Here is a 24988-nt window from a genome sequence, read left to right as displayed (position 1 = left end):
CAAAATGCTGAAACAATCGATCATTAATCCTAGGTCTAGACTCCTAGGATTGACTGTCTAAGAATCTCGACTCAGAAGAATTCTACCGAAAATCCGGCAAAACCTTCCCTATAACACGAACATTACCCCCCGTAAAAACGGGTCCAAGACCTGCCAAAAAAATACTACAAATATTCAACAATTTAAACAACGGGAGTCGGTCCCCAAACTTCACTATTTACCGACTCCGCCAGACAGCACAAAATACGAGGCATGCAAACTGACCGACAATTATTTTTGACTCACAAAAATATCATCAAATACTCAATATAATCCAATAGACACACAATTAAACCAAGAATTCCAAAATTACAGGCCAGAGAAAAATTACCGAAATGCTCGGTCGCTCGGTTAACTCGCCTTCTGCCGCTGGAGTCCGATCGATGATCCGAACACACCATCGGACTCACAACGACGCGCTGATGACGATCCCTGCTTCCGATTTTCCGATCTGACACCCGATCATCCGGAGAAATTTGCGGACGATCTCAGCAGTCGATTTGCAAACGAAGCACGATCGCTACAAAACCGGTGCCATCGCGAAGCTTGAGCTGAGGAGAGTCGGGATATGTCCTCCGATCGTCCATCCTCCGCCGGAGCTCGCCGAAAAAGCCCAAAAACCTCGGTTGTCTCCATTTTCTCTCTCCACCGGATCTTCCGTCTCCGGCCACCATAGGCGTTGCCGCTGCTGCCAAAAGAAAGCTCTCTTCAAGGGGAGCCGATAGCCACCAAGATCGGCCGGAAACGGCCGGAACGACGCCGCCGCCACACGCCGCTTCTGCTGCTGTTGGAAGCCGCCCACTGCGTAGTCCGCGGAAGGACACTGCAAGACTTCGCCTCTCCCTCTCCCTCTCTTCCTCTCTTCTTCCCCGATTCTTTTCCTTTCAATATCGACATTGAGCTCCTGAACTTTTCCTTATTACAATTTGGTCCCTCAACTTCTTTAATTACTTACAATTTCATCCTACAGAATTCCAAGTTAACCCCTAAACTTTCCTTTATCCTTTCAATTAAGCCCTTAACTATTTAATTTGGGCCAAATCCGAATTATTAAAATATATAATTACACAAATACCCTTGACCGACATATTTATTTACAAAAATACCAAGCTCATAAATTTCTATTAAAACCCAATAAAAATAACATTATACTTTTAATCCTTATTCCAAAATAATCCTCCAAATAAATCCTACACACAATTAAATTAAATAATCAATTGTAATACCAATTTTCCCAAAATTCTTTTATAAACATCCTTACAATTTCTACCATAATTTTTTAATATATAATTTTACTTATATAAATATGCATTTGGAGAAAATTTGAATAATCAAATAAAAATATAATTTATTCCTCAAATAATTTATTTAATTAATTCCTTAAAAAATCAAACTAATTGGATATGGAAAAATAGCTCATTTATTAAATATATAAAAATTCGGAGTGTTACAATTGATTGTTGTGAAAAATTGTTGTGAGTGGGTATTATTGCAGAATTGTGCGTCTTATGAATAGTGAGTAAAGGACATAAATTTTGGATTTCGACATTGAGAAAACTTAATTAGTACTACATCAATGGCTCATCCAAAAAGCACTAAGCAAAAGAAAGCCCCTGTATACCCAAGTTCCAAAGAAAAGTCAGTTTTTAAAAGAAAAACCTCTGACTCCAAGATAAAATCTTCAACTGTGAAGGGTAAAACAGTAGTCCCTTCATCTTCTCTAGCAAAACAAAAACAAAAGGTTGTCATCGATTACTATGATATCAATTTTAGAGATGACGACCAACGAGCGAAGTATGAAAAGTTGTTTGTGAGAGGAGTAATTGCTACTCGTTATTGTGATGTTGATGTTCTAAAATCCTCACACATTGAAGATGATACCCGGTTGCTATTCTCTAACATTGGTTTGGGTGATCTTTTAATAACAAAAAATCCCACATATAAGAGAATCACACTGGAATTTTTGAGCTCTTTGAAAACTGTTACTTACTTAGGACCGAGCTGTGATGATGGTATGATCAATTTTCGAATGTACAATGAGGAACATACTTGGACTTTGCCCAAGCTGAATGAAGTTCTTGGTTTGTCTACTGCTGGACCGAGGTTGACCCCAAAAAGTTGGTCTGCTACGCTCTTTTGGCGAATGTTGACTGGTGAAAATGACTATGATTCGAAAGGGAGCCCGACAGTCTCAATCCGACACCCAGCTCTTCGATACATCCTTCGATTGTTCGCAAGCACTATATTTGGTTGACGAGAAGGGGGTAAAGTTCGAGTAGATGAGCTATATATGCTCCATCACATGCTTCATGCTCAACTTATTGATGTTGGTGCTTACATTATTCGGCAAATGCAAACCAAGGCAAAATCAATCACTAGCGGCGGAGCGTTTGTGCAAGGGGGACTCATAACCCCGATTGCTCTCTACTTGGGCCATAAGAATCAACTCGAGAAAGATGGTCATGTTAATAGAACCGATGTTCTAGATATCTCTTCAAGTTGGTTCAAAAAGAAAGGAGGCACCACTCTTTGGTGTATCAGGGACGTTGAAGATGAACTACCTTCCCCCGAGGAAATGTCTTTCCGCAATAAGGCAAATTGGTCTTTTGGTAGTAATCAACTAAGAGATCGAGCGCCTATTCTTCCTGCGGCACCAATCATACCTAGTACTTCTGAGGGTGCTAGTTCTTCCTCTACACCGATCGAGAGAGCCCTTGAAAAGCTCCAAAATTCAGTTGATGAGATCAAGGACGAGCTAAAGACACTCAAAGAAAGTTTGTCATCCATATTTACAACTCTGGAGAATCTAAATACCTTGATGAAGTCACAAGAGTTTTCAAACCCTCCTCCCCCTCTTCGATGAGATTTTGTGAGTACCTCTCCCATTTTACTTATGTTTATATTTTGCTTTTGCATTATGGACACTGCAACATTTAAGTGTGGGGGAGGGTATTAGTGTATTAGTTTTTATTTGGTGTTGCTATATATATATATATATATATATATATATATATATATATAATAGTAACAAAAAAAAATTTGAACATTCCAAGCCAATTTATGAAGCAAGTAATTTCAAAAAAAAACGTTTTTCTATAGTTCTTGTCATGAGTTGATTGACGCTGGATTGGATAATTCGGTAATGATATGTAAATGCTTTCTTGGCAATAGGTTGTGGCTAGAATTATTTTTCGGGCCCCGACTCGACTAATGCATGTATCTTAAGTAACTTGTGAGGAATTTGAGCCATATAGACTGACACATCTGAATCAGTCTCCGTTTTTCATGTGTGATTAGGGTTTTCCTCTTATGTAGTACAATTCTTGGACTTGCCTTGGTTCTATTCGAGACTCTGTGACGCATACGTGAGGGGATGACTAAAGACTCCTTTAGGTAGTTAGAGCCTCAAATTTTAGGATTAGGATTATTTGCTCATTTTTCTTTTACATTCCCATCTAAGTCAAACTATATTGAGCTTTGATCCCATTTCTTGACGCCTTACATTACATGCCTTAAAGCCTTTCTTTTTAGATTTTGTCTGGATTTTGCGAAATATGCTACTACAATGTATGCTTTATATGTCAATATGGAGACTGTGATACGAAAGAAAAGAAAAGTTGCAAAATTTGTTACTCAATTAAAGTGTTAGTTTATTTATAAAAAAAAAAGAAAGAAAAAGTGAAAAGTTCGGGAAAGAAGCACATAATTTCCTGATAAAAAGAAAAAAAATAAGAAAAGAAAGAAAGAAAAAAAATGAACCTTACATTTGGAAATAGTTGTGTTGGTCGGAGTAGATTTTATTCTCTTTTATTAGGATTTGAGCACCACATCCCCAAATAATATTATCTTACCCTATTTTAACCAAGCCTACCTTATTACAAGGAATTCATGACCTCCCCGTGTTTGTGCCACCCCAAAATAAGTGGAGAAAGATGAGAGGTAAGTCTAAAGAGGAAGACTATAAAAGTGTCGACGCGAAATAGGTTGAGTGATGATGCTGCTACCTTTTTAAACACATGAGAGACTCAATTTGTTTTCTTTTGCAGAACTAAAGTGAGAAGCTGCATGCATATGACTGAGTTAGGGGAAGGAAGCGGTAAGATCAGTTGGCCATTAAAGGGTGTTATTGACTTACTGTTTCATTCCATGTTCGTTGATTTGTGATATTAACATAGTCCCTAAAATGATTTTAAGTTTTCAAAATTGTTACTTGATTGAATTCATTGGTTTGGATGTTCATTATTCGGCCTTGTAGGTATGTCATTCTGAAAACCTTCACGAGACCTTGCTCGTCTACTAGGGTAACCTAGGGGTTTAAAGGGCTTGTTGCACATGCTAAGTGCAACCGTGATTCCTACGACAATGAGTTAGGATTTTATTACTTTATTAGTATAGTTTTTCTTATTTTTGTTTTGTTTCCTCGAGGACGAGTAAATGATAAGTGTGGGGGAATTTGATAGCACAATAATATATGCATTTTATATGCCATATGTATACGTTGTTCTTCATCTATCTTCGCATTTCTAATCTCTTAGAGCTATTATTCGTTATTTTTAATATTTCTTTCCTCGGGTTTGTTTTGTTTTATTTTTGTAGAAATTGGCTCGAGTTACTAGACGTTGGCAAGGATATTTGTAGAGTCGTTCATGGTTAAGCACGATATCAAAGAGATACTCATACCTAGGAAGATTTTATATCGCAAAACAAGCAAGAGAAGCTATCCCGTGGATTTTGACGGATTTGAATATTTCAATTAAGGACATGAAACTCTCAACGGGAGTAGGTAGAATGGATTGTTAGGAAGTCAGGGTATTGAATTTAATAATATCTTTAATGTGCATGATACCACAGGAGTAGGTTTGATTGCGTATTAGGGAAGCCATTTATACTCGGGAGAGATCTATGGTATTTTATAGGGTTTACCTTTCCTTACGAACATTTTATTTAATTAGTTTGGGGTAGGAACTTATCTTTGCGCTAATTATGCTAGTGGGGATACTTAACTCTAGGTTCTTTTTATCCTTGAATTTATTCTCATTATTATTATTATTTGCATTATAGATTAATTCATCCTCAATTGTTGATTTGGTTACTTACTTAGCATTGATTAAAGTCAAGATTAGCTAGTTTTTACTACTTTAGTCTCTAGGGATTCGACCCTTGTTTGCCCGACTACATAGTTAGGAGGTCTAGTTAGGTTATTTTTTATAAGCACGCGACAGCCTTGTCAGTCGTCAAAGCTGTGAGTTAAAATCATATATCTGTTTACATGTGTTATGCTGAGATTTTACGAAATAATTTTGATTACATGATTTTATAGTTTAATTAGTTAATTTAATCGCTATTTATATAAGTTTCATTTTATGCATTACGATTTTATTGTTTCATGTTGACTCGGGATGAGAAGGTTGTAGAACATTCTATTTGATGAGTGCATCGGTATGAATCCGAGACTGATAACAAAAGGGTGAAAAGGTAAATTTAGAACTTACCCTGGTCGAGCATCGCTCTCTAGGCTTAGTAGAGTGTGTTTGCCGGAGTATAGGTCCCTGGTCGAGCATTACTCTCTGGGTGTCGGCTTATTTGGAAACTTAAGTGACCAGACTGGATTAAAGTCCCTGTTAGAATGAGAGAGTCGAGATATTAGAGTTGAGATTAGAATTCTGTTGAGGTACTTCATCCCGTAGTAGGTGAAAGTTACTTTTTATTTAAGCATGGCATGACACGTTTATTTTTGCATGACTTAGTATTTATTTCAAATTAAAAATGTGTTATTGAAGTGTTTGTAACTGTTTTTGGATATATGATTTTAACTCACTCTCGAGACTGACAGTCTCAATTTTACTGTTTTTCAGATCTGTGATTGTTAGTCCTCCCGCGGCTCTTACCTAGCAACCCGACTCCTTCATCATCGGGTGATGTAATTGATTTGGTATATTTGACTTGTAAAATTTTAAGTTCTCTGCAGTAGAAGTAATAGACTTATTGTTTGTAATATTATGTAGTTTCGGGTCTCGCCTAATTCTTCTGGCAGACCGAATTAAATATGTAGAATTTAATAATTAAAATAAATTGTGACATTAGTGATGTTAGATGAGATTTAATTAAGTTAGTGAGTGGTCAGGCTTACTACGGGATTCAGTGGTCTTACGCCTATCCATTCCCTAGTGCCGGTCACGGGCCCACAGATCGGGTCGTGACAATTAGTTTTTCTATAAAAATCATATAATACAGTTTTGTGAAATTTTTATATTTTCACAAAATTTTTGTATTTAGTATATGCTAAGGCAAATAATTTTTGTCAACTTTAATTTTGTATATCTTTCATTACATTAATAAGTTCTCATACATCTATATAGTAATTATTTTTAAAAAATCAAATGGTTAGAATTCTTGCTATTTTTTTATTATTACTTTTTAATATCAAATACATATAAATTGAAACTTTTCTAATTATTATATTCGATCAACAAAAATATAGACAATAAAAATATAGTTTAAATAAAATTAAACTACAACCACTGGGAGTATTTCCACATCTCAAGACACTTTTTTTGAGTAATAGTAATTTTACAAGAGGAGACATTTACTGAAGGTATGTTTATTGTATACTGTTGACTTTGACTAGCCTCATTATCTGTCATACCCCTACATTGGACTTATTTTAATATATTAATATAAATTTACATAAACCACGTGGTAATAATATTAAATTTTTATTTCTAGCATTATGTTTAAACATAACACCCACTCTTATTTATGGCCCAACACAAATAATCTCTCAACTTTGCATTTTTCTATATTATTTTAGTTGTAAAGTTCATTAGCGATTTTAATAAAATTACAGATTATTTTATTCAAGCGCTAAAATTTCATTTATTGGTTATAGGCTTTCTTGTTGTCAGATTTGTAACATTTGTACTTACAAAATTCTATTCTCAACAATAATTTTCTACAAAGTATTGGAACACTTGTAACGCCTGCATTTTCTCATCATCCATGTTATGTGCATTTACATTTAATCATTGGGCATATGAGGGTATATCAATGATATTTTTATTTTATGAGAACAGATATATATTAATTATAGGTAGAGAATAAGAGGCATGATATTAGATTATTAATTTAGATAAGTTGAGTAAGTACTTGGGTTATGTGTATTAAGCCTTAAGACTTAATTGAACCAATAGTTGAAGGTTGGGTAAATAGATTGGACTTAAAAGATACAATTAAAAGTTAGTACCTATATATGGTTAGTAAGAATTAATTGAGGGTGATAAAACTAGTTTAGTAGGTGGTGGCATTAAGAGATGAATATTGGAAATTGGAACCATGAGCAAGCTCATTTTACCTCTTCATTTCTCTAAAGTTCGTACATGGCCAAAAACACAAAATTTGGAATAAGAGAGAGGAGTGGAATACCTAGAAAAACTTAAGATTAAGATAGGATTTTGCCAACTATTGAAGGAGCCAAGCTAAAGCTAAAGGATTTAAGCATATTAGCAACCCAAAAGCTGAAATTGGTAAGTTGTTACTTGAGTGTTATTAATTTGTCATTAGGGTTCTTGATTACAAATTGGAAAAAACTTCATTTGATGCTCTCATTGATTAATTAAAGGTCTGATTATCATGAATTAGTAGAGTATTGAATGATTGCATAGAGATTAAGCTTGATTTAAGTTTAAGTATGTTAAGATAGAAAACTGTCAAAATTCCAGCAACCTTGATGTTCTGTATTTTAGGCATAACATGGGTTATATAAGTTCAAATTAAGCTTAATTGGTGTCTATAGAAACTTTAGAATGTTAGCTTTATATCTGGAGAGTTTCATCAGAAAATTCATTCGTTTGGTTGGTCATTTAATAGGAAACTTTTTTCTGTTCTGTTTAGATGGAAATTGGAGCAGCTGTATAGAAAATGCCATAACTATTTCTATACTAATGATTTTGAAGTGATTCTTTCTGCTATGGTTTCTATAAAAATGGAAGTGTAATTCTGGAAAATATGAGATTTTTATTAATTGTACATAAGTTTTGGTGTAATTTCTAAGTCATTACCTACAAGCTGCCTTCATCAACAAATATGTTGATTTGTTGTCATTCATCTCATGCATCATATTAATATCTAGAATATATGTTCTTTTGTTGAAATGTGATGTTTTATGGATAATAAAGATATGTATATTTATGCATTGTGATTGAATTGCATTTGTATTGAATATGTGAATAGGTTCATCCAAAGGCAAGGAAGTGGTAAGAGAAAAAGAATAGGATTACTTTGTTATCCTATAAATTTTGGTAAGTATTTAATAGACTAAACTTTGTGTATATTGAGTAGGAACTACTGTTTGATTACTTGATAATTTCTTGGTTGACTGAGTTGATATTAGTTATGTTTTTGGCTTGTTATAAAGTGAATTGATTGTGATGTGTTGTGAAGTGAATTGATTGTGATGTGTTGTGAAGTGAGATAATTGTGATTAAGGATTGATGACTTTTGTATGGATATTGTGTGATCGGGAAAACTGAGCCGGGCGGATAGCTACCCGAGTATGTGAGATGGCAAGACTGAGCCGGGTGGATAGTCTTGTCAGTGGTTACTGAAATTTGAAAATGTGAGAAAATGTAAGGATGAGTCATCTGATCCTAAATTGATAGAAATAATGTGGAATTGAATTATTTGACTGGGTTGAGTTTGAGATTATTTGCATTATGTGAGATGAAATTATTTGTTTATGAGAATAATTGAAATGGTTGATTTTGTGATTGTTAGTTAAGTGTTGGTATAATTTTCTGTATTGATAAAGACTTGATAATTCTAGCCTAATATACTATAGTTTAGTAAATTAAATGCTTATTGAGTCGCTAGCTCATTTCTTAGCAATTTTTTTTTCAGGTTAGTGCAGTTGTAGATAGGCTTAGCTGTGCATTGCTCTCTTTGCATCAGTCAATATTATCAGGTGGGCCGGAGGAGTTATCTAAAGCATTAGAGCATTTTGGGAACTTGTGTGCATTAAACTACTGTATAAATATTCCTTATATATATTACGTATATCATGCCACTTAAATTGTATGAATGTATATTGTAACTAAGTAGTAAATTATGTTTATAAAGTTAATTATATATATATATTGCTATTCAATGGGAAATTTGAGTTGGGGTGTTACAACACTAACCTCTCTCAAAACTCTATCATTAGCTAATTGTTGACTCAGTGGCACTATAACTTCAACCCAATGTTGGTGTTTCGAAAAGACTGTATGATGGTGTTTATTTTAAGTGAAATTGACTATCGAGTCTTATTATGTTTAAAAAAAAAGTGTTAGATTATTTCACACTATTAAAATAAACAAATATTAAATAGGAATTGCAGAATTTTTAAACAAGGTCAGTATGTTCATAGAGCTGTTTTCATGCAAGTGAGGAATGCTATTTTGATGAAATTCCATGATAGTGTTGGTCTTGAGCTTTTGACAACTGTCATGAAGAACTTGTTATGAGTTTATATATATATATATATATATATAGGTGTTGAGTTTGCATTTTCCAGCCTATGCGCTGTGCTTTTATTTCAATAAATTTATAAAAAATTTATAAAATCATAAATAAATATAAATGTATTAAAATAAATATAGATATCCAAATAAAAATCTTATATATATAAAAAAAAGACACATGTCTAAAAATATCATATTTATCTATAAATTAAATCAACCACAAAAAAATTCATGATTATGAATAGTTAATTAATCACAACGAAGCATGTTAACACTAGGGTGGATATATAATTTTATATAATAATGATGGTACGGCACACAATAGGAAGACTGAGTGCCAAAGTCCATTCAATGGATATATTACTAATTTTTTCTTTCTTTTGTAAAATATGTTTCTAATATTTAAAATGGACTATCTAATATATTTTATTCAAAAAATATGAAAATGTTGCGCCCATTATTTGATAGAGAAATAATATAAGAAAAGTTAGAATTTGTCTCTATAATACGTATTATTTGGATGAAATTTGACATACCAAACATTGTTGTGAACAAAGAAAAAAATAATAAAGAACACATCCTTTTAATTTATTGAAATCTGGCATTTGATGGTTTTAAAGTCTTTAATGAATGCAGACTAGAAAGACTTCCTTTATGCAAAGAATACTTCTTTATATGTGGAAAAAAGATTAGGAAGACTCTTTTTTGTGGATGCAAGGAAGAAATTTTTCTTTTTTTTTAAAAAAAAAAAAGAAAGAAAGAAAGAAAGAAAGTAGTAGTTGATAGAAAAGATGATTACTATGTGTAAATATATATTTTTAATACCAAATAAAGAATTAATTTTAAACGAAGAAAATAAAGTTCAAAAATTGATGCTTAAATCTCAATTTAGATTAAAGATATATATTCACGAGTGGTAGACAATAAAAATATAGTTTAATTAAAATTTTAAAGATTTAAAAATTAATTAAATATATTACTTTCATGACGAAAAAGATATAGTTTAAATAAGATCATAAAACACCATATATTTAATTAAAACATTCTGGTAATAGTAGAATTATGTTGTTTTAAGAATTTAATTCAATATTATTCTTAATAAAATTTATTTTTTAGTTTAAACTTGCCTATAACCTTTTTCTTTATCAAAATAATTGGAACTACAGCTTGTCATTGAAATTTTTTCTCATCCATATGAATCTTATAATTAGTTAATTTTGATAAATAAAACTTTTTCATGGAGAAAGGGAAAAATATTTAAAAGAAAGCTAAGAGAGAGTCAATAATGTAAGGTAGATAGGAAGTCTTCTTTCTTTCTTTTTTCTTTTTCTTGAAGAGAGAAAATAATGCAAAGAAGACCCGTGCACAAGAATAGGAAGACTACTGTTCTATTAAAAAGACAAGTAACATACACTATTAATGTGTAAACAATATTGACAATGCCCTAAAAAAAATTACACTTAAAAATTATTTTAAAAAATATTTTCTCTCCTTATGAATTCTCTTATTACTAGCAATTTGCTTGTACTAATGTATAATTATTGATAATTTTATGATATAAATTTTTAATTTAAAATTATCTTATTCTAATAATAAATAATATTATATTATACGAACATAAGTTTGTTTAACCATTATCTTATTTTAATAAAAATTTAATATTATCATTTTACTTTAATAATTATAAAAAATAAAAATATATAATAAATATATAGTAAATTAGTGGCGTTATATATTATATTTAGCTATCATTTTATTTTAAAAAAACTTAATAATATCCTTTTATTTGATTAGTATTTAATATCAGAATAAATTTCTATATAAGCCACATTAGAATCATATATAAGATTTTATATGATGTGGCTTTGTAGAATATTGTAAAATGGAGTTTGATAGAAAAATTTAGCCTATTTCACACATATACTAGTGCTTTGCTCGTTCTAATGCATGATTATATAAAAGTCTAATATATTTTATATTTTATACGAAGAATTTGTTCATATTTTTCAATTCCCACATTTTTTCAAGTAATAGTTTCTTTTATCTAATTTCAAGAAATAAAATAATTTATTATTCTGTAGTAACTAAACTAATTGCTATGCTTATAATTTTTTTTTTAAAAAGTAACAATCCTGCTTTAAATTAATATAATTATATATTTTATTCTAAAACAATAAATCACTAATTCTAAATATGGAAAAGAACACAAAGTCTTTCAAATAGCATTCATTGTTATCTCTCTCTATATATATATATATATATATATATATAAATTCTTGAGATCTATATTTTTTTTTATATGCATGTTTAATTTTTGACACATAAGATTTTTATTTTGACATTTGTATTTACTTTTAACACATATTATTCAAGTTTATGCAAAATTTTATAATTTTTTATTAATTTATTGATTCATAGGTTATATTCCTAATTAAAAACTGACTCTAATCCTAATAAATAATATATAAGTTATATTTTAAAATTACATATTAATTATATTTTAATATTTAACTAATAAACTAGTTTTGTAATTAGATAATAATTCTAATTCTAGAAAATAATATTTTAAATAATATCTTAAATATTATATTCAATAATAAATTAATTTTTTAATTATAGTAAATTTTTTATTCTAAAAATAATTATATTAATTATATTGATATATTAACTAATATAATATAAAAATAATTAATAAATAACTTTTATCTTATTGTATTAATAAATCTTGGAATTTTAAAAAATTAAAAAGATTAAAAAATAATTAATTTTTTATTATTTTTTATAATTTTATAAATTAATATTAAATATTTAAAATATTTTATTAAATTATATTTATCAACTTAATTTTAGAACTAAAATAATAATAACATTCGTAATATGTATAAATAAACTACTAATATATTAATAAAGTTATCATATAAAAAAATCTTGCATTTATTAATTGATAGATAAATGATATAAGAAATTTCAAAATCTCGTTCCTACAAAACGTATAATTTGGATTAACATTGATGAGACATTTTCGTGAAGAATGGGAAAAATGCTGAAGATTATGTCCCTTGATTTATGAAATTTATGACATTGTGTTATTTTAAAGCCTTCACTATATATAAGGGTAAGGTGGAGGTGTGTTTGCAATGCATGAAACATACATTTAGTTTTCAATATTAGAAAAAAAATAAAGGAATGCAGATGGGTAGTATTAGTGATGATGACTATTATATTCATAGACATACAAGGAAAATGGAGATCTGACGGTTGTTTGGAGGTTGAAAGAAATGCTCTCATGCAAATTAAGCCTTTCTTCAACTATCATAATGGCAATTTTCTCTCTTCTTGGGGGTTTTATGATGACTGCTGTAATTGGAATAAAGTTGTTTGCAATACTATTACAGGACGAGTTACTGCACTCCAACTTGGAGGCACAAGGCATGGTTGGGATTCAAAAGATTGGTACCTAAATGCCTCTTTGTTTCTTCCCTTCCAAGAACTAAAAAATCTCTCCGTGTTCGGCAATAACATAGCTGGTTGCATTGAGAATGAAGGTTTGTCTCTTTCATTATACTATCATTTATTAATTAAATAGGTTTTAATGCTAAATACAATTCATAACTGCTTTTTTTTTTTTTTTGCTACAGGTTTTGAAAGGCTATCGACACTTGAGAATTTAGAGATTCTTAATTTAGGTTATAACAACTTCAACAACAATATTTTATCATTCTTCAGTGATTTTTCATCTTTAAAATCTTTATATATGAATGATAACAAATTAAAAGGAATACTGAATGTTGAAGGTATACTTCACTTATTTCTTTTTTTTTTTCTTTCCTATCAAACAAAATAAAAAAGTCGTATTATTTTTTATTATCCATTTTAAAATTAGTTTAATTAAGTAGTGCCACTCATAGTTGTAGAATTGAATTATCTAACAAGTCTTGAGGAGTTGAAAATGGCAGGCAACCAAATTGAAGGCTTTCAATCTTTGAATGGTATGAGTCAGAATAAAGTTGTAATTTTTTTTTGAAAAGAATTGTTTAAAGCAAAAAGAAAAGTTCCATTGCAGGTGGTGAAGAATTTTTGAAATTGAATAATCTGGAGTACCTTGACTTGCATGATAATCACTTTGATAATGGCGTTTTATCATTCCTCAAAGGGCTTTCGTCTCTCAAAACTTTGGATATAAGTTACAACCAATTGAAAGGACCATCAGATATTATTTGCTTCCTTTTCTATTTTGTTATGCTATTAATTTTATATTAACAATGTGATAATAGTTATAGGATAAATAATTGAAAGCACTTTTGAGATTTAGAATAATATATATACCTAATATTTTTATTTAGTCTATTTTATTTCTTCAAATTTGTTAATAGCTTTATATTTTAATTTTATTCTCTTGTTGCTTAGACCTAGAGGCTTGGAGCAAACTGGAGAAGCTAAGTGATTATAAATTTAGTGTTATATTTTAAAAACATGTCCATTCATCATTATATTAAATATATATCCGCACAATAAAAAGAACTGATTCGATTATTAGTAGTTTCCAATTCTACAAGAAAACTATTCACCTGACGTGTTCACCTCCTTCACCAACTGCTCACCTTTTCTAAAAGAAGTCGTCCTTGCATTATTTTTCTCATACATTATTTTCTAATTTCCACTTATGAGAAGACATTTTAACTTATCTTTAAAGAGAAGTCTTCCTAGTGTATTGTATTCAATACGTTTTTTATGGGTTATTTACAGAATTTTTTTTTTTATAACAATAGTTATATTTTTATTTCAAAAAAATTACTTGTAAGAATATACTTTTTTGAAAAATATTTATAAAAATATGCTAAAGGCAAATATATTAAAAATCAACTATATCAAAAAAAAAATCACACATCAACTAAAATCAATCGAAAATCAATAAAATTATCAAGTTACAAAAAAATATTATATAAATAAAAAATAAAAACTAACAAATAAATATAAAAACTAAACAAATATAGATTAGAGGATAAATAAAAAGTAACCAAAAATTAATAAGACATAAATAAATATAAAAACTAAGCAAATATAGATTAGACGATAAATAAAAAAATAACTAAAAATTAACAAGACATAAATTATACCTCTCTTACATCAATTAAATGATGCAAGGCGTTCGCCTTCTCTTTTTTAATGAGTGTCTTTTTTTTTTTCTTAAGAAAATAAAAAATAAAAAGAAGTCTTCTCATTGCATCAAGTTCTCTTTGCATTATTTTTACTTTTCCACAATAAAAAAAGGCTTCTTAATCCGCATTTATTAAAAACTTTAAAACGATAAAAAAATGCCATATTTTAATAAATAAAAAGAAATATGCTTTATTATTTTTTCTACTTTTTAAGAAATTTGTCTGTTGATATTAATTCAAGGGGAAAGTACAAAAACTGAATTTATAATTTAATTTTTTGACATAAGAAATCCTACGTTATTTTTGGTAACACTTTAATACTCTGAGAATTATATTAGAGCAATTTGTAATAGTTTTAAAAAATAAATTTCAAACAAAGTTTGATAGCTGTACAATCGGTTTTATCGGATAGACAATAAAATATAAAGTTCTCTAGTCTTATCATATCTTTCAAATCTTATCAGAATTGACTAGAATTAAAAAAGAAATCGAATTGTGAGACTATTTTTTGCTATACTCTCAACTTATCAACGAGTGAGAACTATGAAAATATCAAGAAATTATATAACATTGATGGATTTTAAAAATGAAAAAATACAAAAATAATATTAATAATACTAAATATATATCCGCACAATAAAGAGAACGAATTCTGATGTTATTTAATTATATAGATTAGATAATAAATAAAAAATCAACAACACATAAGTAATAACGTTTACTAAAGGTGTTCTTTAGTTGTATTCTATTATCCATATCTAGACAATTATATGAAACCATTAGATGGGCTAGTCGATAAGACAAGGTTGATGCTATAGAAGAAGGTGAAAAATTTATTTTGGCTCCTGTACTCCATACTACCAGCAGGGGAAGAGACTGATAGATGTAGTGAAGATTTGAAATTTCTAGGCTCTATGTCATATTTTAGTTTGGCATTTTAATTCTAAAAAAGTTGCAGAATCTTTGGTTCTTGACCAGTCTGTCAAAAGCTGTTGGTTTTGTGAATGTATTCTTTGTTACCATTGTTATGGTTTTTACATAGTTTCTCATTCCTATTTATAACTGTTTATATTTTCTTCCTCAAATCGTTCAATAGCATTCAGCTTGCATTGCATTATTTCACATCTCTAATTATATGTTTCTTCACGATAATATCTCATTTGTCAACAATAATTCAAATTGTATGTCAGTTCCTTCATCTTTTTCTAATATTGAAGAAGTAAATGTGCATCTCATGCATTGCAAACACATCCCTACCTTTCCCTTATATATAGGGACGTGGCCATGAATATTGTTAATGCAATAGACCCATATTAATACCATAGTTACAAAATTTTAATTTTTTTCTGCTATAAACTCATGATGGAGTAAGAATTATAAGAATATTAAAAATCAATTACATCAATTCGATCAAAATTATTGAATTTTTCGTAAAATATACTAAAGAGGTAAAATAATTTTTTTAAAATATTTTCTTAAATAGAAAGAAATATGCAAAAAAAATAATCAAGAAATATGAAGTAAAACTTTTACAAATAGCTTATTACGTGTGTGTGTGTCTATATATATATATATATATATATATATATATATATATAAGTTATATTATTATTTTTGTAAATTTTTTATTATAGAAACTATTTAAAAAATTTATATTTCAGTAATTTTTTTTTTTTTGGTATTTTTATAATTCTTACTCCATGATGATTTCAGAGCGCAGAAAATTGAGAAGTTGTAACCATAGTATTAACATAGGGCCATTGCATTAATATATCCATGGCCACATCCCTATATATAAGAATAAGGTGGAGGTGCGTTTGTAATGCATGAGAAATATATTTAGTTTTCAATAGTAGAAAAAAATGAAGAAATGCAATGATGACTATTATTATATTCATAGACCTACAAGGAAAATGGAGATCTGACGGTTGTTTGGAGGTTGAAAGAAATGCTCTCATGCAAATGAAGCCTTTCTTCAACTATCGTAATGGCAATTTCCTCTCTTCTTGAGGGTTTTATGATGACTGCTGTAATTGGAATAAAGTTGTTTGCAATTCTACTACAAGACGAGTTACTGAACTTGATCTTGGAAGTATAAGGTATATATGGGATTCAAAATATTGGTATTTAAATGTCTCTTTGTTTCTTCCCTTCCAAGAACTAAAATATCTCTCGGTCTCCGGGAATAACATAGCTGGTTGCATTGAGAATGAAGGTTTGTATCTTTCATTATACTACCATGAAAATCTAAATTAATTAAATAGATTTTAATGCTAAATACAATTCATAACTACTCTTTTTTTTGCTACAGGATTTGAAAGGCTTTCCACACTTGAAAATTTGGAGCTTCTTTTAAGTCATAACAACTTCAACAATAACATTTTATCATCCTTCAGTAATTCTTTAAAATCTTTATATCTAAATGACAACGAATTAAACGGAATATTTAATGTTGAAGGTACACTTCATTTATTTATTTATTTATTTTTTTTGTTTTATCAAACAAAATAAAGAAGTCGTGTTATTGTTTGTTATCCATTTTTAAATTAGTTTAATTGAGTAGCACCACTCATAGTTGTAGAATTAAATTATCTAACAAGTCTTGAGGAGTTGGAAATGAAAGAATTATTTTTGTTAGAAATAAAGTCGTAATTTTTTTTTTGAAAAAAATTGTTTGAAGCAAAAGGAAGAGTTCCATTGCAGGTGGTGAAGAATTATTGAAGTTGTAATCTAGAGTACCTTGACTTGAGTTTTAATCACTTTGATAATAACGTGTTATCATTTCTCAAGGGGCTTTCATCTCTCAAAACTTTAGATATAAGTTACAACCAATTGAAAGGACCATTTGACTTGAAAGGTCAGATATTATTTATTTCGTTTTCTATTTTGTTATGCTATTAATTTTATAGGATGAAATAATTGAAAGCACTTTTGAGATTTAGCATAATATATATACACTTCCAATCCCTAATATTTTTATTTAGTCTATTTTATTTATTCGAGTTTGTTAATAGCTTTATGTTTTAATTTTATTCTCTTGCTGCTTAGAACTAGAGGCTTGGAGCAAACTGAAGAAGCTAAGTTTAGGTGGAAATGAGATTCACGAATTTATTTCATCAACAGGTATAAGCTAATTGTTAGTTAGGATAGACAAACATGGGAATCATATGCTATCTGTTGTTAAAAATCTCACCTTAAATAAGTGCTAAAAAAATAAAAATTTAATTTAACTGTTTATAAAGACCTTACCACCTAATAGCTTATTTTCATAATTATTTGAAAAAAATATAAAAAAGATTGTCATTTAAAAAAGATTGTCATTTAAAAGATTGTCATTTAAAAAAAAAAAGATTGTCATTTAAAAGATTGTCAGTTAAAATATAAATTTAACTGTTCATCTCTCAAAACTTTAGATATAAGTTACAACCAATTGAAAGGACCATTTGACTTGAAAGGTCAGATATGTTTGTTTCGTTTTCTATTTTGTTATGCTATTAATTTTATATTGAACAATGTGATAATAGTTATAGGATGAAATAATTGAAAGCACTTTTGAGATTTAGCATAATATATATACACTTCCAATCCCTGATATTTTTATTTAGTCTATTTTATTCCTTCAAATTTGTTAATAGCTTTATGTTTTAATTTTATTCTCGTGCTGCTTAGAACTAGAGGCTTGGAGCAAACTGGAGGAGCTAAGTTTAGGTGGAAATGAGATTTGACGAATTTACTTCATCAACAGGTATAAGCTAATTGTTTGTTAGAATAGACAAACATGAAACCATATGCTATCTGTTGTTAAAAATCTCACCTTAAATAAGTGTTAAGAAAATAAAAAATTAATTTAGCTGTTTATACAGACCTTACCACCTGATAGCTTATTTTCATAATTATTTGAAAAAAAAAAGAGATTGTCATTTAAAATATAAATTAAACTAGAGGCTACATATATAGTAGCAACAAATGAGTCAATAAAAATATATGTTTAAAAGAAAAGATCTAGATTTTATCAAAATATGAATATTAATTTTAATTTACAAAACTTGCAGGATATAGAGGTCCAACTAACTTGAGCATTCTTTATTTAAATTTTATCAATACAAATGGAAGAAGCAATCTGCTACAATCACTGGGAGCATTCCCACACCTCAAGACACTTTCTTTGAAAAATAGTAGTTTCACAGAAAGAGACATATTTACTGAAGTATGTTTACTAGCCTCATTGTCTGTCATACCCCTACATTGGACTTATTTTAATATTATTAATATAAGTTCATATAAACTACGTGGCAATAATATTAAATTTTTATTTCTAGCATTACGTTTAAACATAACACCCACTCTTATTTATGGGCCAACAAGAAATAATCTCTCAACTTTGCATTTTTCTATTTATTTTAGTTGTAAAGTTCATTAGCGATTTCAATAAAATTGCAGATTATTTTATTCAAATACTAATTTTATTTATTGGTTATAGGCTTTCCTGTTTTCAGAAATTTGCAACACTTGTACTTGGATTCTTCTACTCTCAACAATAGCTTTCTACAAAGCATTGGAACACTGACCTCTCTCAAAGCTCTATCGTTATCTAAATGTGGACTTACTGGCACCATACCTTCAACCCAAGGTACAACATTTCTCTTTTTTCTCTCTCTCTCTCTCTCTCTCTCATATTATATTTTAACTAAAAATCTATAAATCAATTTAATTTTCAGGATTATGTGAGTTGAAACATCTCGAATGTTTAGATATCTCATTCAATAGCCTCAGTGGTAATTTGCCTTGGTGTCTAGCAAATTTGACATCCCTCCAACAATTAGTTCTTTCTTGGAATCATTTCAATGGAAATATCAGTTTATCTCCTCTCAGCAGTTTGACATCCATCTATGACTTAAAGCTTTCACACAATATGTTCCAAATTTCAATCTCTCTCAATCCTTTTGTCAACCTCTCAAAGCTTACACATTTTAGTGGTTGGAGTAACATAATATATGCAGAAACAGAGGTGGAGGATATGATCCCAAAGTTCCAATTGAAGATGCTTTATTTGTCTGGTGATGGATATGGTGGAGTATTTTCTAAATTCTTGTACCATCAATATGATCTTGAAATGATTGAGCTGTCGAACATCAAATTCAGGGAAAAGTTTCCATATTGGTTGTTAGATAATAACACGAACCTAGAAGAACTTTATTTAGCCAACAATTCTCTTTCCGAGCCTCTTCAATTACCAATTCACTCTCATACCAATTTATCTGCGTCGGACATATCTGATAATAGCTTTCATGGTCGTATTCCAATACAGATTGGAGCATATTTTCCAAGTTTGACAGAACTAAAAATGTCTACAAGTGGTTTCCATGGTAGCATTCCCAATTCAATTGGAAATATGAGTTCATTGACATATCTAGATTTTTCTAATAATCAATTCTCTGGTAACATCCCCAATTCGATTGGAAATATGCCATCTCTTTACGTTTTGGCTCTAACAGACAATGATGTTTCTGGAAGTCTACCATCTAATTTTAGCCTTTCAAGTATATCAGAAATTCATTTGTCTAGAAATAGAATACAAGGATCATTGGAGCATGCATTTTTTCGTGGCTCTGATTTGCTTATAGTGTTAGATCTCAGCCATAATCATATGACTGGAAGCATTCCATCATGGATTGGAGGATTACCTCAATTGGGTTATCTTATCCTGAGTAATAATAATTTTGAAGGCGAAATATCAATTCAATTGCGCAAGTTGAATTATTTAAGTGTAGTGGATCTTTCACACAATAAACTTACCGGTCCTATTCACCCTTGTTTAAAATGTAGTAGCAATCCGGATAGGATATTCCATACTGGAGTAAATGATCTTTCTTCCAACATGGAAGGACATTTAGAGTTGATAATGAAGAGTTTGTCCTTATCTTATGAGGGAATGATTGCTACTTACATCTCTGGAATTGATTTCTCTTGCAACAACTTTACAGGCAGCATTCCTCATGAATTTGGAAACCTCAGTGAGATCAAGCTACTGAACTTATCCCACAATAGTTTGATAGGATCAATCCTTACAACATTTTTCAACTTAAGTCAAATTGAGAGTTTGGATCTTTCAAACAACAAGTTGCAAGGGAGCATTCCTTTGGAGCTTACCAAGTTATATTCTTTGGCTGCATTCAACGTGTCGTACAACAATTTATGTAGCAGGATACCTGAAGGGGTTGCACAATTTGGAACATTTAATGAAAGCAATTATATAGGAAATCCTTTCCTTTATGGATGTCCACTGCTAAAAAACTGCAATGCAAGGGAATCGCCTCCATCAGTATCAAGAGCTTCAACTCACAGTTCAGAAAGCATGGGCCTCATAGATGTGGAAGTTTTTTATATGAGCTTTGGAGTGTCTTACCTGATGGTGTTGTTGGGGATAGCTGTAGTTCTATACATAATTTCTTACTGGAGAAGAGTCTGGTTTTACTATATTCAAGTGAGTATGGACAACTGCTACTATTTCATCATTGATAATTTTTTCAAGTTTAAGTTTCTTCTTAGATGAAATTTAGTTATCAACAAGTGAAACAGTAAAATTACTTCCCACTAACATGTGTGGGAAGTAAAGTTGTAGAAACATTATGTTTCAATTTTACTACGATGAAGACATGAACTTATATATTTGAATCTCAAAGAATGCAGAGTTAGTTTTTGAGTACTTCTATCACTCACTTAAAATTTGCAGGGTTTTAAGTTTGGTTAAGTATTTGATTCTCTCAAAGAATCATTTCATTTTCATAACCATCTATCCTATCCAACTTCTCGAGCATATTTTTGCTTATCTTCCATTGGAAGTGTAAAGCATTGCATAATAATTGAGCACATCTTCGTCCTATAATAAACTCGAAATCTTTTAATTCGTTGACTAAAATTAAGGAAAGAACAAACTCTTACAATATATATAAGCAATGTAGCTATAATCAATTCCCAGCATAATTTTTTTTATCTTGATAAAAAAAAAATTCCCTTAGTCGTGCCAATATTATCATTTTTTTTTCTTTTCTTAAATGAGATAACACAAATCTTGAAGCTGCTTGTACCAAATATAACACAAATCTTTTTAAATTGTTTGAACGAACATTTTTAAGTTAAAAATGAAAAATAAAAAATAGTTGATTGGTATTGAATTGTGAGATTCTTATTCCAATATAGTGGTATTAATTTTTTGAAAAACAAAACCATTAAAAAGAAAAAGATCATATAACCAAAAAAAAAAATTTTTTTCATACATAAAATAAAGGTACTGGTCCAATAAGATTATATTACTAAAATTCACTTTTTAAATGGTTTTATTAGTTAGACTAAAGATTAACTAGAAAGATTTTTTTTATTTTTTTATTTAAATGAGGAGAAAACTTAAATTTGGTATTTTACTTAAATTAAGAATATACGTTTAAGTTTATAAGTAGTTATAAACAAAATTAGTTAAACAAGAATGATGGATAATCATTAAGGCCCATGCTTTTGGAAGTGATGCCAACCAAAACACTGTAAGGCTTGAAGTTCTTTCTTCATGGCTTTACACCAATTGGGATTAGAGTTAGCTTCATAGAAGGATGTGGGCTCCGTATGTGTTGTAAGATTTCCTAGATATGCCTTATATTGTTTTGATACTAAAGTGTAATTAATGAAGTGTTGGATTGGGTACGACACCTTGTGGGACACATAGTCCCTTAGCCTAGTTGGAGGTCTAATTAGTCGAGATGATCTTCTTAAGGCAAATTCTTCTTCTTGTGGCTCATTTTCTCCCCCTGAAGAAGTTTCCTCGGTAGTGACATTTTCTCCTCCTAAAGAGGCGGCCTCGGTAATTGCCTCTGAGATTTGCTCCCTGTCAGATGGAGTGTCCTGGATTGAGCTGTCAGAAAAGGAAGAGTTATATGAAAATAATAAAGTAGAAAGCCCATGATTGGTAGTTGTGTCATTTGTGAAGTATGAGGGGCTTTCATCAAATGACACATCCCGAGAGATATAGGACTTGTGACTGGAGGGATCATAGCATTTATACCCCTTTTTTTCAGTGGAGTATCCTAGGAACACAGTTTTGACAGAACTCTTGTCGAGTTTGTGGTGACGTCTAATGTGGATAAAAGCTGTGTAACCAAAAACTTGAATGTGTCCTAGTTCTATTTTCCTGCCTTTGAGAATTTCTAGAGGATTGAGATTTTTGAGCTTGGGACTCGGTAAGCGGTTGATGAGATAGGCAGCAGTTAGGAGGGCATCTGACTAAAAAATATGGGGAACATTATTTTGAAAAAGGAGCGATCTAGTGACTTCAAGAAGGTACCGATTTTTTCTTTCAGAAATTCCATTTTGTTCGAGAGTATAAATGCAGGTGGTTTGATGTAAAATTTCCTGTGTGGAGAAAAAATTCGAAAAGCTTTTGTTTATGTATTCAGTGCCATTATCTGAGCGAGAAATTTTAATTTTGGCGTTGTACTGATTTTGAATAAAATTAAAAAAAATTTGGAAGCAGGAAAAGACTTTATTTTTTCCTTTTAGCAAATAAACCCAAGTAGTGCGGGAGTGGTCATCCATAAACGTGATAAAATAACGAAAGTGATTGTATGAAGTGACGGGGCAGGTCCCCAAATATCAGAGTAAATTAAATCAAACATATTGTTAGATATAGTAGAAGATACAGGAAAAGGTAGTATGTTTAGCAAATTTGCAAATATCACAACAACTAGAGTTCGTTTTTAAACAAAAGAGCTGGTTTAAGACTCTATCGGACGGATGCCCAAACTGCCGATGAAGCAATATTTCTTGATTAACAGGATTAGTCGAGACAAGACACTGGTTGGTGGAATTTGTGAGATAATACAGGCCATTTTCAAAGCGACCCTCACCAATTGTCTTCCTTGAGGTTTGATCCTGAAACAGTACTGCAGTTGGTGAGAATATAACATTACAATTTAGAGTTCTAGTGATCTTACCGACAAATAATAAGTTAGATTTAAAACCAGGCAAGAGAAGAATATCAGGAATATTATTATGCAATAAATGAAAAGAGTCAAAACCAGAAATTTTAGCTTGATTTCCGTTGGCAACGATTACATATTAGGAATGAGTAGGTACAAAATTTTGCAATTTTGTTGCATCCCATGTCATGTGATCTGTTGCTCCGGAATCAATGATCCAATTTTGAGAGGCATTTAAGGAATTTATTTAATTTTTAGAAACCGAACCTGACCCACGAGGTTGCTAGAGCTGAACAATTCACTGAAGCTGAGAAATTAATTCCATAAGTTATGATTTTTCTATTGGGTCGGATCCGGGTCGGGTTTGCTGAGCAAAACGGGTCGGATCCAGGTCAACCCAATTGCTGGAGTCGGGTCGAGTCATTGGAGCCTGGTTGGGTCGAGTCGGGTCGCTTGAGCCGGTTCAAAATAAGTTAAAAGAAACCGACCCGTTACTTACCTCACGACCCGACCCAGACGTCCCCTCATAACCCTTAGGGTTAGAGAAGTTGGTGACACCTAAGCCGCCAAACCTTCTTTTCTCTTCTTTCTCTCGTCTCCCGCTTCTGCCTCTCTCACCCCTGCGGAGACCCGGCCGCAGATTAGGATGGAGGTGCCAAGCAGTGGTCGCACCTCTCGACGCTCACAGGCGCTCCTCTCGCTCGAGTCGTCTCGCGAGGGTGCGATAGGTGAATGATGTAAGCCCTATTTTTTGTGTTGTCGGAGCTGCTAGTCGTGCTCATAGTCGCCCGTCTAGTCTTCTCCTATTGGATGGTGGCTATGACAACGTCTATTGTGGGGAGGTTGCTCGACAGTAAGATTTGGGATCGAAGGATAGCTCGTATTCAACCTGCCCAGGTAAGTATACACCAGGTCTTGCTCTGCTCTTCTTCTCGCCTCTTCTGGGTCGGTTATCGGTGGGAGATAACTTTGTAGTTTCTCCCATCTGGTCAAAATTTATGTTGCGTAACTTGTGCTTGTCCGAGTCCCTTGCTTAATCTGTGCCAGTTCTTGCTTTAGATTAAAAATGTGAGCATAGTTCTGCTCATGGCCATATAGGCCTTTCATTTTGTTCCATATTGCCTGTGAAAATTCCAGTAGTATGCAAAGTCTAGCTATCTGAGGCTCCATAGTGTTAGTAAGTAGTAACATGACCAAATGGTCTGTCATCTACCACTCCTCTATTGCCTCCGTTTCTTCTTTGGTTGGTTGATTCAGATTGGTTGGTTGAGGTTTATTTTGGGTTCCTGTGATGAACCATAATTTCTTCCTGCCACTTAGGCTGATG

General features: G+C 30.9%; 1 protein-coding gene across 1 annotated transcript; it reads left to right on the top strand.

The window, feature by feature from the left end:
• Positions 1-12650: 12650 nt before the first annotated feature.
• On the top strand, positions 12651-21370 carry LOC8277630 (receptor-like protein 13). Its single transcript, XM_048372375.1, has 6 exons — positions 12651-13368; positions 15654-15736; positions 17419-17552; positions 17744-17818; positions 19176-19325; positions 19414-21370. Exons 1-6 carry the CDS (start codon positions 13129-13131, stop codon positions 21246-21248), a joined length of 2517 nt encoding a protein of 838 aa, XP_048228332.1. The 5' UTR covers positions 12651-13128; the 3' UTR covers positions 21249-21370.
• The last annotated feature ends 3618 nt before the right edge of the window (positions 21371-24988 follow it).

Source organism: Ricinus communis, chromosome 3 (genome assembly GCF_019578655.1).
Source record: "Ricinus communis isolate WT05 ecotype wild-type chromosome 3, ASM1957865v1, whole genome shotgun sequence".
NCBI lineage: Eukaryota > Viridiplantae > Streptophyta > Magnoliopsida > Malpighiales > Euphorbiaceae > Ricinus > Ricinus communis.
This window is presented reverse-complemented; position numbering and strand designations above follow the sequence as displayed.